Genomic DNA, 13,813 nt, shown 5'->3' on the forward strand with positions numbered 1-13,813 from the left:
TGATAAAAAGTATGTTGAACGGAGATTAAAGTTAATCTAAGTTGGTAGAGATGGACGTAACTCGGCAGAATCAGCGAAGAATTGCTTGCAGCACGTACGCGTAATCGTCGCGAGTTTAACTCCGATTACGGTTACTCCGATGAAGGACGCGTTAATCGATATCGACGTATGTACACATGTTTCGTATTGTCCGCTCGATTTGACCACCGCGACGCCATCGCGCGGTGGAGCGCGAAAGTGAAACATGTGTTTCGTTTGAATCGCGCACTCGTCGGTAATGCCAATCCCCGTTTCATCTCTGGACGGAAGTTGATTGTTATCAGGGAAAAGTTATGCGGGAAACACAGACTTTTGCATAACGCATAATACGTAAGCATAAGAAAACTGCGTGGTCTATTTCCTTATGCACATGTGTAATGGACCAATCAATTTTCTTATGCTTACGCATTATGCGTTGTGCAGAAGTGTATGCTCCCCGTTTTATGAATCCAAACAGGGCGATAATCGCTCGCCCTGGAGCTCTTCTAGGAGCTCCTCTTCGGAGTTTCCCCGATGATTTTCACGATACTCGATATATCCGCGGACAATAATTTTTCTTGTCCCGAGAGGTGACAACTTTAACTACATCCCGGCTAACTTATAATCGATGATTAATGTTGCCCACTTCTAGCAATGCGGATTAACTTTAATCTCGGTTTAACTTACTTTCTTTTTCTAGTTGTAAGAAAAGGAGATAAAAGTATAGTGTTATTCATCTTGACGTCTTGTTAAAATCTTAGCCGAGATATTCTAATCCTCTTTACTACAAATTTTTTAATCTTGACTTTATTAACCCTTTGACATTTAATTACACCGCTGAAGAAGATTGAGTATAGTCGAAACGTTCGACGTAATTAATATAATGTTGTACTATATGTGTGTGTGGTAATAATAAATTAGACTTTTAAAATCAACATGACCCTATTTTGACCATTTATATCTTATTATAGCTTTATAACGAGAGAAAAAGGGCGAGGCGTCTCGAATGCTCACAGGGAATTATCTCGCTCAAACGGACGATTCGAGAGCACATCGATTATATTGTCATCGAATTGCAATCTTGCTGCTCGATGAATCTGTGCGGCAATTGATGTCGAATGTTCCAACGATCGCTCAATTTGCCAAGCGTCGCTCTGAGCAAGCGGAAAGAGTTTATTTGCCGATATTATATGTTTGCATTAGCATTTTTCGAGGATTTCGTAATCGTCCGTCGCTTCTTCCTCGCCGCGAGTAACGTTGACGTATTTATAAATTCACGGAAGTCGGCGGGTCGGCGTATATTTGACTTCTGACACGAGCTTACTTTGTACGTAAGATCGCGCGATCGATAATTGCGTAATTGGTCATTTTACCGGTAACGGTATTTCTTGCGATAGCTTTTTTTTTATTAATATTCCAACGTAATTGTTCAACGATACGCTCTGACGCACGTTAGATAACGATGAAGCTCCGGCTTGCGCTTCGCGCATCCCAGATATCAAACCTACTATCGCGACAATTAAGCGTTTGATAACGCAATCAATGGCGTTCGTTATTTCTCGTCCATCCGAATCCGGGAAGGGATCGCCGCCTGGAGGACATCGCCGATTCACGGAGGCGAGTCCGCGCTCGCAAGAAGATCGATCAACTGTCGCGTCTGCATGACAATAGGGTACAAATTCCGCGCGTGGCCGACAAAAAAAAAGAGTTTACCTCGCGGACGTTGAGCAACCGGCATATATACCGTATACATATATACGTATTATACACACGTGTGTGCCGAGAAACGATCGCGCGACGTGTGGTCAAGGTAAGGATTTCATAACTCCGTCGCCGCGGCGGCGTCCGCTCGTCAAGGAACGCGCGATTCAGTGCGGCACGATCGGCATCGGGAAGACGAGCCTCTCCGGACGGGCGACCGGGGTGGAAACGCTCAGAAAGAAGCTCCCGGAACTTGCGAATCGATATCGGGAGCCCTCGCTTTTCCCGAGAGAAAGAGAGAGAGAGAGAGTGTTTCTATTTGGATTTTTATTCAAATTTATTTATTCTCATGCCGCGTGCCGTGTGGAGCGTAATACGTGGTTCACTTTTCACGATCTTCGCGCCTTCGTGCCGTGTTTAAATCCACCTTCGCGGATCCTCGCCCCCTGTAAGGGATGAGAGCCACCGGCTCGATCGGTTTCCCGAGCGGATATCGTCTTCCTGAGTAAGTAGCTGGACTGATGACGGATGAGCTCTCGAAGCCGATCGCGCGCGTCCGAAATCGTTCGAACTTGCTCGCGATTCGCTCCGACGCGCTAACGAGAAACGGTTATTAAATTGCAAATCGTCCACATCCGCCTCTGCAGGCCGCCTTATATGCGTCACTATGCAACACCACCATGGTGCATAGAAGAGTTAGCGCGGATATTTGCGAGAATGATCCTCTCTCTATATATAGAAGTAATGATATCCGTTTTTGGTTTCCCCGGCACGCTGCGATTCCCGATGCCCGTTGATAATAATAAACTACGCGGAGAACAGTAATTGATCGACGATATATTAAATGCATCTCCAGTTGTTTAGTCCTCTCGTTTCAGTTAACGTCGCGCATTCGAGTCCACATTGATCGATTTTCTTAGGATTTTCTTGAAACTGTGAATATACGTTAATTTAGGTGTGCTTTATGCGTGGTATAAACTTAAGTACCTCTTTCGGTATAAAAAATAAAGATACTGAGCCTCAGTAAAAAAAAATTTTTTAAATTTAATTTTTTTAGTTTTGACATTTTTTCCTTATAGAACTCGACGAGAGGAGCAACTTTGGTCCTCTTGGTCAACCTCGTATCTCTTACCGTTTGGCCTGGAAAATCTTTTCATTAGTAAAAGTTGAAACTTTGAGGCTCAGTATCTTGATTTTTTATACCGACAGAGGTACTGAAATTTGTACCACGCATAAAGCACACCTAAATTAACGTATATTCACAGTTTCAAGAAAATCCTAAGAAAATCTATTTTTTCTAGTATAAGGACGAGAGAACGTCCTTAAATTCAATTGTTAATTCATAATGTCGATTTGAGTCGATTTTTAATCATTCCTATAGATGATCGTCCATCTTTTATTCAATATGTCGTTAATTTAATAAATCAATGAAGTTAAAATAATACTGTTTTGCGTTAAAATAAATTTTGACGCACATACTTAAAAATAACAAAATTAACTCAAGGTTATTGATTTAAATTTCCTGCTTTAATATTTTAACAGTGCATGCATTGTCGATTCGATTCGAGAGCTCTTTGTATCTATATAACTCGCGCGAGTATTACATTCTTGCTCAGTTCTAAGAAACGTGCTATGCGCTTTCGCGGAAATTCCCTCTGGCTACAAACCGCGTATCGTGCTCCGCGAGTTTATGAAGTACAAAGTTGGCCGGAAATTCGGAGCCGATCGATAAAGATATATACACCTTCGTTCGATATACCGTTCCCAGTTTGGAACAGTGTATCAATTTGCATACATATATTTGATTATTAACGAGGTATTGTATCTAACTTCGTGGTACAACGGCATTACTAATCGACGAAACGTTCCAGCAATGATTCAAAAATAGCTTTTGTAAATAAATAAGTTACGACTGTGCGTGTGAGCAAGACGCAGATGAGTAAAACGTCATGTCTGTGAACCCTTCTCCTCCTTCTTTTTCCTAAGTTAGAATCTTTAAATTACCCTCTTTCTTTGTCTCGCTCCACCGTTTGCCGTTAAAGTTTCTTCCCAGCTCTTTTTAAATCACGTAAATATTTATGAAAATTCATCGGGCGACATTTCGAATATTTTACAGGAATATGGAATATTCGTAATACCCACATATGTGCGCAAAGTTGAAGATAGTTCGACAGAAGCTACGCGCGAAAGCGGAGTTTCAAAAACTCGTGATTCTCGTTCCAGAAATCATTTCAAAATAGATAATAAACGTTTTGCGTGTCAATATATTTATGCAACATTTTAATAAAATGGTACGCGCGCATAAATAAAATAAAATGATTGTGCATAAATTAAAAACTTTTATGAACGCTCACACACGCACGAATATTGTATTATTTATTATTATGTGCATTAAATGTGCGTTAAGCGATTATTACGCGCTGCGCGCCGCATCGTGACGTTCGCCGCCGTTTGCGCGTTGCCGCGTGAAGTGAGGCGCAGGACCGCAGGACGGTTAACGGTAAGGTGAGGTAGACGTAGACGTAGACGGTGTGCCAGTCCAATCGTCTCCGACTCCGACGTCACGGCATTGTTCGCGTTTTGCTTTTTTCGAGGCGATTGAAGATTCGATGCGCCGCGGCGTGCAAATGATCTCGCACTCGCGGGCGTTCGCCGATCGATGCCACGCGTGTCCGTACGGCACCGGGCCGAAATGCGAGTGGGCGTAAGGTCGCCGCCGGGCCCGACGGGATTCCTGTTCGCCGTAGATAACCTACAAGGATGATGGTGATGTCGCGTCGGCGGTGCGCGCGGACCGTGTCGTGAGGGAACGGCCGTATATCGCGTTAAAATAATATATCCGTTATGAGTCGCGCGTGCCGTTTGATAGCGACGTCGAATTATTGGATCGTTACGGCCGTCGATCGCGCGGGATTCGGCCCGCGCGGCTTATAGGTTATCCCAGGTCGGCTGGAGGACCGTCGCACGACTCGGTCGTCGTCGCGTTGTGCGCGCCTCCCGTAAAATCGCTCTGGGTAGAATTTAGTGTCGACGTGTTTCTGTTTACGTATCGTTCCGCCGATCCGTCATGCGGCTTGCGAAGATCGAGCAGCCTGAACCCTTTCCGTCAATAGCTACCTTCTGTCCTGGTTCGAAGGTAATAGCTCTTCTCCAAGTGTCGTTTTAAAAATGGTCATTTTCTACTTGGTCGATTCGATCGGGAGATGGTGAGAATTTTGTAATAATGGCCGTTTTCTCCAGCAGGGAACGCCGTGTTACACAAAGCTAATTTATTGGCTATATATTATCTTGGAAGATGTTTTAGATAATATGCAGCCAATAAAATGCCTTTGTTTAACACGGTGTCTCTTGCTGGAAAACAATAGTTACAATGTCGCAACTATATATGGTAACAAGCATTATGTTGTAATTGTTATAAATATAACTTCTCTTTGTTAAATTTATTATTTACATATTTATTAGTACAAATAGTTTTTCTTGCTCTTATAAAATAATATGGTCAATAATATATTTTTGCTATTTTTTGCGTGTAGAAGGTTGTTTGATTATACTTGACATATGGAATCTTCCTTTTGTTACAGCAATATAAAAGAACAGGAGTGATCGTATCCTGGAGGGACTACTGAGCCATAACGATGTGCTTGTGACTGAATATAGACCTTTTACATCGGACAAGAAATAATGCTTAGAACTATCATATATCTTTGTATAACCTGACTGTATCGACAATGCAAGCCAAGAAACGCTATCTATTATTGTTTGTAACATGCGCGTTTCTTGGTTACTGCTACTTCGGCGGATATCGTTTAAAAAGCGAAAAGTGGACAGGCAGATCTCAGTTGCCTTACGAGCGATTGCCTTCATATTTAAGTCTAAACGAAGAGTTCTATGACAAAGATTTAAAGACATCCAGCGGGGCTTTGGCTATGTCTCAGCGTACACGGCATTGCCGCATGGAGACCTGCTTCGATTTCACGAGGTGCAAGCAAGGTTTCACCGTGTACGTCTACCCAGTCGAGGATGTGATAAGTCCACTATACCAAAAAATATTAAACGTTATCACGGAGTCGAGATATTACACGTCGGACCCAGCACGGGCATGTATATTTGTCTTAGCCCTGGATACGTTAGATAGAGATCCCTTATCCACTGAATTTGTACACAATCTTCCCTCGAAACTGTTACACCTGCCATATTGGAATAACGGAAGGAATCATCTGATATTTAACTTATATTCTGGTACGTGGCCCGATTATGTGGAAGAGGCGCTGGCTTTCGACGTGGGCTACGCCATGCTCGCTAAGGCCAGCATGTCCGTCTTTAGACATAGACCGGACTTTGATGTATCGATACCTCTGTTTGGCAAGCAACATCCGGAACGTGGTGGAGAACCCGGCCAAGCATTAGAGAATAATTTTCCCAATAATAAAAAATACGTAGCGGCTTTCAAGGGGAAACGATACGTACATGGTATTGGATCCGAGACAAGAAATGCTCTCTATCATCTGCACAATGGTAAAGATTTGGTGTTTGTTACGACTTGTCGTCATGGGAAGGCCTGGAGAGAATTGCAGGATGAACACTGTCAGCAAGATAATCAGGAATATGACACGTAAGTAGGAAATATGCTGGAATCGCTTTGAATCACACATGGACCTTGTTTGAAATATAATCGCTCTTATTTTTCATTTTGCAGATACGACTACGAAATTTTATTAATGAATGCTACATTTTGCCTGGTTCCGCGAGGACGACGATTAGGTAGCTTTCGGTTTCTGGAAGCTCTGAGATCAGGATGTATTCCAGTCATTTTAAGTAACGGTTGGGCTCTTCCCTTTCACGAGCGTATCGATTGGACTCAGGCTGTAATATTTTCCGACGAGAGACTATTACTCCAAGTAAGTTGAAACATAAATGTATATTTTGAATTAAAATGTCATCTCGTTTTTTAAGGCAGATGATTAAAGTTCCTTGACCTTTACAGATTCCAGACATATTACGATCTGTGTCCAACGTACAAATTCTGAAATTACGACAGCAAACACAATTTTTATGGGAGAGATATTTTTCTTCTATTGAAAAAATTGTATTTACCGTGTTTGAGGTAATTGTCGATTTTTATTGCAATTTATTATATATCTAATCTCATTTTTGGTCTTTTGTTGATTATAATTATTAATTTAGAATATTCGCGAGCGTTTGCCATGGGAAGGTGCGCGGGAAAGAATCGTCTGGAATACTAGTCCTGGAGCACTAACGATTTTGCCACAATTTGCCGACAGCCAACAGGAACTTCCTTTTTCAAACAGTAATCCTGGTAACACTTTCACTGCCATAATCTATTCGCAATTGGGATCCACCGCCGTACTTTATCGTTTACTTAGAAGTCTCGCGAAAAGCAAGTACCTAGATAAGGTAAGTCCATTCATTGGTAATTTATTATTATTTCTCTTTGCTATGAATTTTTTGTAACATCTGTGTAATATGCTGTAACAAATTATTCTCTTCAAGATAATACTTATGTGGAACTCGGACATTCCGGTGCCAAGGAAACCACGTTGGCAAGGTATCAGAGCGTCAATCCACGTTGTCGCGGTTGACGGTATATCTCAGCGTTTTTATCCTCACCCGTTAATCAAAACTAGTGCCATATTGTCGCTCGACGAGGACGCCACTCTAAATACCGACGAGATTGACTTTGCTTTTACGGTTTGGCGATCATTTCCCGATCGAATAGTAGGGTATCCAGCGAGGTCTCACTATTGGGATGACTCAAAGGTAGGGTATTATGTAGCGTTAAATGACTTCCGTCCAAGCCTGCACCTTGTTTCGTAATCGAGCTAATCTGGTTTTTATGTTCGCAGCGCTCCTGGGGTTATACCAGTAAGTGGACAAATGACTACAGTATCATTCTCACCGGTGCCGCTTTTTATCACCGCTACTATAATACTCTGTATACCGAGTTATTGAGCTCGACTCTCCACAAGACCGTGGAGCAGTCGCAGAACTGTGAGGATATACTCATGAATTTCCTGGTGAGTCACGTAACTCGAAGGCCACCTATCAAAGTGACGCAGCGCAAGCTATACAAAGATACTACAGTAGCTGGAATTAGGTAAGTATCGTCAGGATGCTGTTGTTGAGATTTATATATACACGATATCGTTATTGTATTTCTGACTCGTACATCGTTGGATCTTAGATCGCCGTGGAACGATCCGGATCATTTCATACAGCGACAAACATGCATGAATACATTCGTCGCTGTCTTCGGATATATGCCACTGTTGCGATCTAACATGCGGCTGGACCCGGTTCTGTTCAAGGATTCCGTGAGCAATTTGCGCAAGAAGTATAGGCAAATTGAACTAGTTAGTAATTAGAATTGTACACACACTGCTCGATTACGCGTGACTATTTAATTCTTCAGGCGCGCCGGATAACGCAAAATCTCCGCGTACGATATTAGATCTATTTCTTTTAGCGCACTTTTTTGCACTTACAGTGAAAATATGGTAAAAAATAAATGATACGTATGTACAGAATTTTCGAGGAAAGAACGGAAAATTGTGAGCAAGTGCAATAAGTACAGCTAAAAAAAAATAGATTTACCGTTATTGCCGTACAAATGTGCATGTATAGATGTACGGAGAACATTTACATTTACGCGTTTGCGTGCTACGCCATATTAGGCTATCGGTGTTGTCGGGCAGCAAATCAAAGTCCGTTATTCAGCAAGGACGCATGGTGATATCCCCTGCGATTTATTTGCGAGTAATTTTGTACAAATTGTAGAGTCGTAATTGACGCCGTTTCTATTTGACGATGTCTCGCGCAGCTATCGCTAACTGCGGGTCAGCATTTAATTAATGTACATACAAAATCGTTTCGTAATTATTAATAAAAAGTTATTTAAGAAAGACACTTGGATTTTTCACGTATCGGCCATTGAGATCGTTTGAGCGATTTGATATTAAAGAGAAAGAAAAATCAAATCTTTCCGCCGCGCGTGTTGTCGTACGATTATCCTAAAGACAGCTAAAACTGAGCTAAAAAGAAAAACAAAAAAAGGAAGCAAAAATATATCGCGTTTGTATGTATAACGATATTTTTAATCATAGAGATTTGCGAATGTTTTTCTATTTGAATAAATGTATTTCACGTAATTCTTCTTAGATTCGGAATACGTAAAGTTTTAGGGCAGACTTCGTCAAGTGCTTTGATAACGATGACGCGAAAGTCGTTGTACGTATTGAGGCGAGGTGCAAGCAAAAGATCTGTTTATATTTAAAACAATTGTAAAGATGTTAGGGTTTAATGCGACCATTGATATCGATCTTATTATCCACTAATTTTTATATGATATGATTTTAAGCGTCGCCTTACTAACTCCCACTCTCTACCCTTTTTCTCCTCTTCTCCCTTTTTAAAGTATATACTTCGTGTATTTGAAGTTGATCACAAATTTTATATATCCGAAGAGATATTCTGTCAATTTTATCTAATCGTGCACAATTATTTATGTGCATACTATTGCGTATGCTGCATTGTTTACTTTGTAATCACGTTCTACCGATCACATTGGCTCACGAGTGAATTTAATGAGTCTACACACAATTATTCAGCATATATATTCGAATATACTGCCGAGTTCTCAGGAACATGGACGAAAAGAAGGAAAGAAAAGAGAAATTTTCTTTGTCAAGGCGTCGCAACAATATCTAGTCGTTTACACCGATATACGTTGTTACACGATGAGAGAAATAATGTGTAATCCCTCGGTTAGAAGGACTGCACAGTAATATGGCATCTGCATGCGTCTTGAAGACGGAAAGCTATTTGTACATGTGATATGTTTTTTTTTCTCTATTGTGCGTTCCGTGATTATTCGAGAAGAATATCGAGAGGAAGCTCTGTATCATTTTTATGCATAATATATTTCTGCAACTTAGGGAGGTATGCGTATGCAAATCAAAAGCGACCGCAGGTTAATTGAAGTTCTTATAGTTATCCGGAATTTCGTATTGTCATTAATTCTAGCGGTCATACGTCTACTTTGCGATTGTCCTTGAGTTGCGTCAATTGATAAATGTAAATTAGTATCTGGGTGTATATAGAAACTGGTAGGATAATCTCTAATCTTTTTATTGCTCGGCGAACAATCCTAATCAAATATGTTCCAATCGTTACCGACCACTGAAGGCAAGCATAATCTTCGTACAAAAAAAAAAATAAGTCCTACGCAGTGGCCGGTAGTATTTTGATTCTATCCGATATGAAGCGATGGTTCCGATCTGTTAAACATTTTTTTCCATGTAATCGTATTGCGGAAAAAAAAATAATATAAGGTAACAAGATATAGTATTAGTCATTTTATATGGGGAAAAAAATAAACTGTTTTGTACAAAATGCCGTTTGGGAGTAACGATTAATTATTTTTGTCGATCATTCGATAGTATATCCCGCGATACGATTGTAGACCTTAAGTTTGCTAATTTGTAAACTTTGGGACGTTAACTCCCAGAGACTCCTGTCTTCCAAGACATAGAAATAAAAAATATTAATTTATATAAATAATATATTTATATAATAATATAATTTTTTATTTATGTCGCAATGGACAATCTTCTATATAATAATATTCATACTGTAATCATTTTATTATTGTAACGTCATATAATTATTAGTTTTAGAACTTTCATTATATTTATCATAATCATGATCGATAATCCACAGTTTTCTTCTAGGATATTCTGTTTCCTGAAAAGCTTGTTCACGCGGGGATATCGCGAAAGAAATTCGGCTTCGCCGCTCGGATTTAAGTGCATCCCCTCGTCGCGCAACCCCCGCCTTTCACCTCATATTGTAGGGAATCGAGAGAGGGCGGTTCAGGGTTAATAATGGCAGAGCGCGCGGCGGACGCGGTCGGGAAAAGCTCGGGGCTCGGGGCGACGCGAATTTCGAGCGTTAAATTCCACCACCTGGGTCCCCACTCCAACCCTGGTGATCGCGAACGTCGTACCGTGTATACCGCACCGAGGTGGTGGGCAACCGCGCGCGCGGTGGTGGGTATAGCACCAAGGCTCCCTTCTTTGTTGCCCCGCTCTGCTAGAAAGGTGACTATGCCATGAAGACAGGCGGTATCGTGCACGCCTCGCGTATATACCCGCAGTCACCTTTCTCTCCTCGTGACCGTAGCATACGTTCTTGCGACGTCCATGGCGCACTCGCGGCTCTGAATTAACGGCGCTGCATTGGCTGCTGCGGCTCTCTCGTAGGCTCGCTCGTCGCTCCGAGGGAAGAGAAAGAGGAAAGGGGGAGAAAAGAGAAACCGGGAAGAAAATTCGAGGAGTGACGATCGACCCGCGAGGTCCGCGGGTAAAAAACCGAATTCGGAGGATCGCGCCCTCCCCCCCCCCCCCGCGAGACGCCGCGCCGAGGGCTCGAACGACGTTCAAATCGTCCCGCGACGCGCCGCGCCGGTTTTCGCGCCTCCCTTCAGTGCGGTCCGGGGTGTGTGAGAGCTCGCGTGCGGAAAGGAAGAGGACAGACGGCCGGGGTCCGCTCCCTTCGTCCTCGACCGACACCACGTCGTTGATTCCTGCGCCAGCGACCGACGGGGGACCACGGAGGGAAGATGATAATCGTGAGCAGCGTGCTGCTGATTCTGGCGGTCGTGTCGAGAGTCGGTGAGTTTGTCTCTGTGATTCATTTAAGTCCGAGCGCGCCTCCTCCACTTTGCCGAGCGCGAGGAGGTTGGTGCGTTAATGGCGACGCAACCGCGCAAACGTGGCCAACTTTATTTACACTTCCAGAGTATATGATCTCTCTTATATACAATCTTTGATGTTCGAAATATAACGCCAACGTTTGTAAATTAAACGCGGTTCTACATTTCTCGATATACATTCGTATTAAAATCACTCGTCGACATCCTTCGAAATGGATTTCTAAAAGAATTCTATAAGAATTGTATTAAAATTAGACAAATGTGCGTAAATGGAATTTCAATCGATCAGAGTCATACGCCTGGATCGTAACGAAATATCGACCGAACGGAGAATTTATCGGGCGACAGGACAATTTATCGAGTCGGAGCTCCCTCTTTTTTTTCTTTCGCGAGAGTCCGCGGCGCGGGAAAGGCTATCGCAGTAGAGCTCGGGTTGGAATCGCATGCTCGCTCGCTCGTGTTAGCTGCGAAAATGTCAGTTTACGTAATGCCCGCGCCGTTGGATAACTGGCACACGCGGAAATCGAGCTAACGCGCCCGCCGATCCCCCGGGGTGCGCCCGAGGCCCCCGAGGGTAGCGCTATATGCTTTCGGAAAGCTCGCTTCGCTTCCCATCGCGCCTGTGATGGCCTGATCCTCGGTTGACAGGAATGTCCCGCGTGGACGATCGATGTTGCGCACCGAAGCGCACGAGCGCACGTACTTTTCTTTCAAGTGTCTGTCACGGTGCGTGTCTTTCGAGCCCGAGTTGCTCCGATAAACGTCGTACAGTTTCGTCACTTCGAGCAAAAAAACTCGAGGGATAAAAAAATCTCTGTAGTCAATGAATAAACAATATCGCTTATATGACGATTAGTAAAGTTTTCAAAAGAGACAAGAAATTGTGTCGAAAGTTACTTAACACAGAAAAAAAAAGAATATTCTTGATTTGCAAATATATATCTTTAATTTCAACGTGGAAATCTTGAAATAGTTCACACACACAACCAAGAAAAGAAAATTTGAATTTCTTATAAGAAAATTATGGATTGTTGCGTATATACAAAACAATGACGCATTAATTTGAGTATATAAATTTTGATTTGGCACTTTTTTTCTGTGTACAAGTATCTATATAACTTCTTGAATATAAGTTTAAATACTCATCTGTAAATAATATGTATTCATGGAACTTGTTGGCCTAAATTTTGTAGTATAGAATGATAATGAGGGACAAGGACGAAAAGTGCATTTGCAAAAAATGTCACATAGGCAGTAATGTTTATTCGCAGACGCTATGTAAAATCAAGATATTGACGTAAAATTAATGAATATCAATTTAAATGGGACGTTACTTAATTACTTTCAATTTGAAAGTAATTCATCAACTGCGTAACATAAAATTATGCACGAATGATTTCTGCAATTTCTGCAATACTTGCGCATCCTCGTGCCTTATTCCTCCAAATTTAAAAAGAAAGTTTCTCCAATAAATATTTACCTTCTTATAATTTTGTTGCTTAAGGATAAATTCAATAAATATATCTCTATTCTCTCGAATGGAATATCAGTTAATTGAGGTATACTAACAAATGCATTCTCGAACTCACGTTGTGGTCACGTTCAAGAAAAGTAGTAAGAGTAAACGAGTCATTACTATTATCTCGTTTATGAGATTTATCCGAGATATCCGAGTGAGGAATCTCGAGCCTGTATAGGACTCGGGCGCGTGCGTGTGCCGCTTTGTTTATATGTTGTGTGAGCAATTAAACGCGCGTTTACATAATACATAATTATCCGCGAGAGGTTCCTTCCCTCGAAGCGACGTTCCCGCGGCGCGGCGCGGCGCGACGCGTCACGCGGCGACGTTTTTTAACATTCCGAAATGCAGGAATCTCCCGCGGGCGGTTCTGCACATTCGTCTCCTTCTGTCCCTGTGGGAGGGAGGCGAGGCCTTTTGCAATCCGGTAGCACGGTAGGTCGGTTTCGCATGCGAAACGACCGATTTGCGAAACTTCGCAAGCGGCAGTGGCCGAGCTAGGATAGAACCGAGCGCGAATATTTCGTCGAAACGAAAAACCTTGCGAAATGGCGCGGGTCTCGCAGGAAACTCGTGGTAATATTCGGGGAAAATTTTGTCAACGGGAAAATTAGATCTCGCTCCGACTCGCAGCCGACTTAGATTTATTGGGGTCAAATGTCGATCGAGAAATATCGATCGATTAATCAAGGAGAGAAATTAATCAGATAATTAACTTCTCTACTTGATTGATCGATCGATATTTGACCTTAATAAATTTGTATCTCAAAGGAGATAATTAAAACTTTGGGACTCATAAGATTGATAATTGCGAAATTATTAAACAATCGTGCGTGTCGGTTCGA

General features: G+C 42.1%; 2 protein-coding genes across 6 annotated transcripts in view; both read left to right on the top strand.

The window, feature by feature from the left end:
- Positions 1-1,633: 1,633 nt before the first annotated feature.
- Positions 1,634-10,128, top strand: LOC112463558 (exostosin-1). Of its 4 annotated transcripts, none has more exons than XM_025030011.1 (8): positions 1,634-1,828; positions 5,301-6,331; positions 6,416-6,617; positions 6,704-6,823; positions 6,904-7,134; positions 7,231-7,497; positions 7,584-7,834; positions 7,922-10,128. In XM_025030011.1, the coding sequence occupies exons 2-8, from the start codon at positions 5,448-5,450 to the stop codon at positions 8,100-8,102; spliced, it is 2,136 nt and encodes a 711-aa protein (XP_024885779.1). In that variant the 5' UTR covers positions 1,634-1,828; positions 5,301-5,447; the 3' UTR covers positions 8,103-10,128. The 4 variants fall into 4 exon arrangements, with proteins under 4 accessions (XP_024885779.1, XP_024885778.1, XP_024885777.1 ...); XM_025030010.1 differs by lacking the exon at positions 1,634-1,828 and adding an exon at positions 1,855-2,224; XM_025030009.1 differs by lacking the exon at positions 1,634-1,828 and adding an exon at positions 4,040-4,925.
- Positions 10,129-10,912: 784 nt separating this feature from the next.
- LOC112463557 overlaps positions 10,913-13,813 on the top strand; it is a 51,108-nt gene continuing 48,207 nt past the window's right edge. For both annotated transcript variants that reach the window (XM_025030007.1, XM_025030005.1), the window contains exon 1: positions 10,913-11,408. In XM_025030007.1, coding sequence (XP_024885775.1) covers positions 11,357-11,408 — 52 coding nt within the window. In that variant the 5' untranslated portion in view covers positions 10,913-11,356. The remainder of the gene's footprint in view (positions 11,409-13,813) is intronic.

The sequence above is a fragment of the Temnothorax curvispinosus genome, unplaced genomic scaffold (genome assembly GCF_003070985.1).
Source record: "Temnothorax curvispinosus isolate PA1 unplaced genomic scaffold, ASM307098v1 QBEX01013431.1, whole genome shotgun sequence".
NCBI classification, from domain to species: Eukaryota; Metazoa; Arthropoda; class Insecta; order Hymenoptera; family Formicidae; genus Temnothorax; species Temnothorax curvispinosus.

Bases quoted from the DNA above. Each gene is read 5' to 3' on its own strand.
- LOC112463558 (XM_025030011.1), top strand. From the start codon at position 5,448: ATGCAAGCCAAGAAACGCTATCTATTATTGTTTGTAACATGCGCGTTT. The intron at 6,332-6,415 runs GTAAGTAGGAAA...TTCATTTTGCAG, and splicing joins GATAATCAGGAATATGACAC to ATACGACTACGAAATTTTAT. The intron at 6,618-6,703 runs GTAAGTTGAAAC...TGACCTTTACAG, and splicing joins ACGAGAGACTATTACTCCAA to ATTCCAGACATATTACGATC.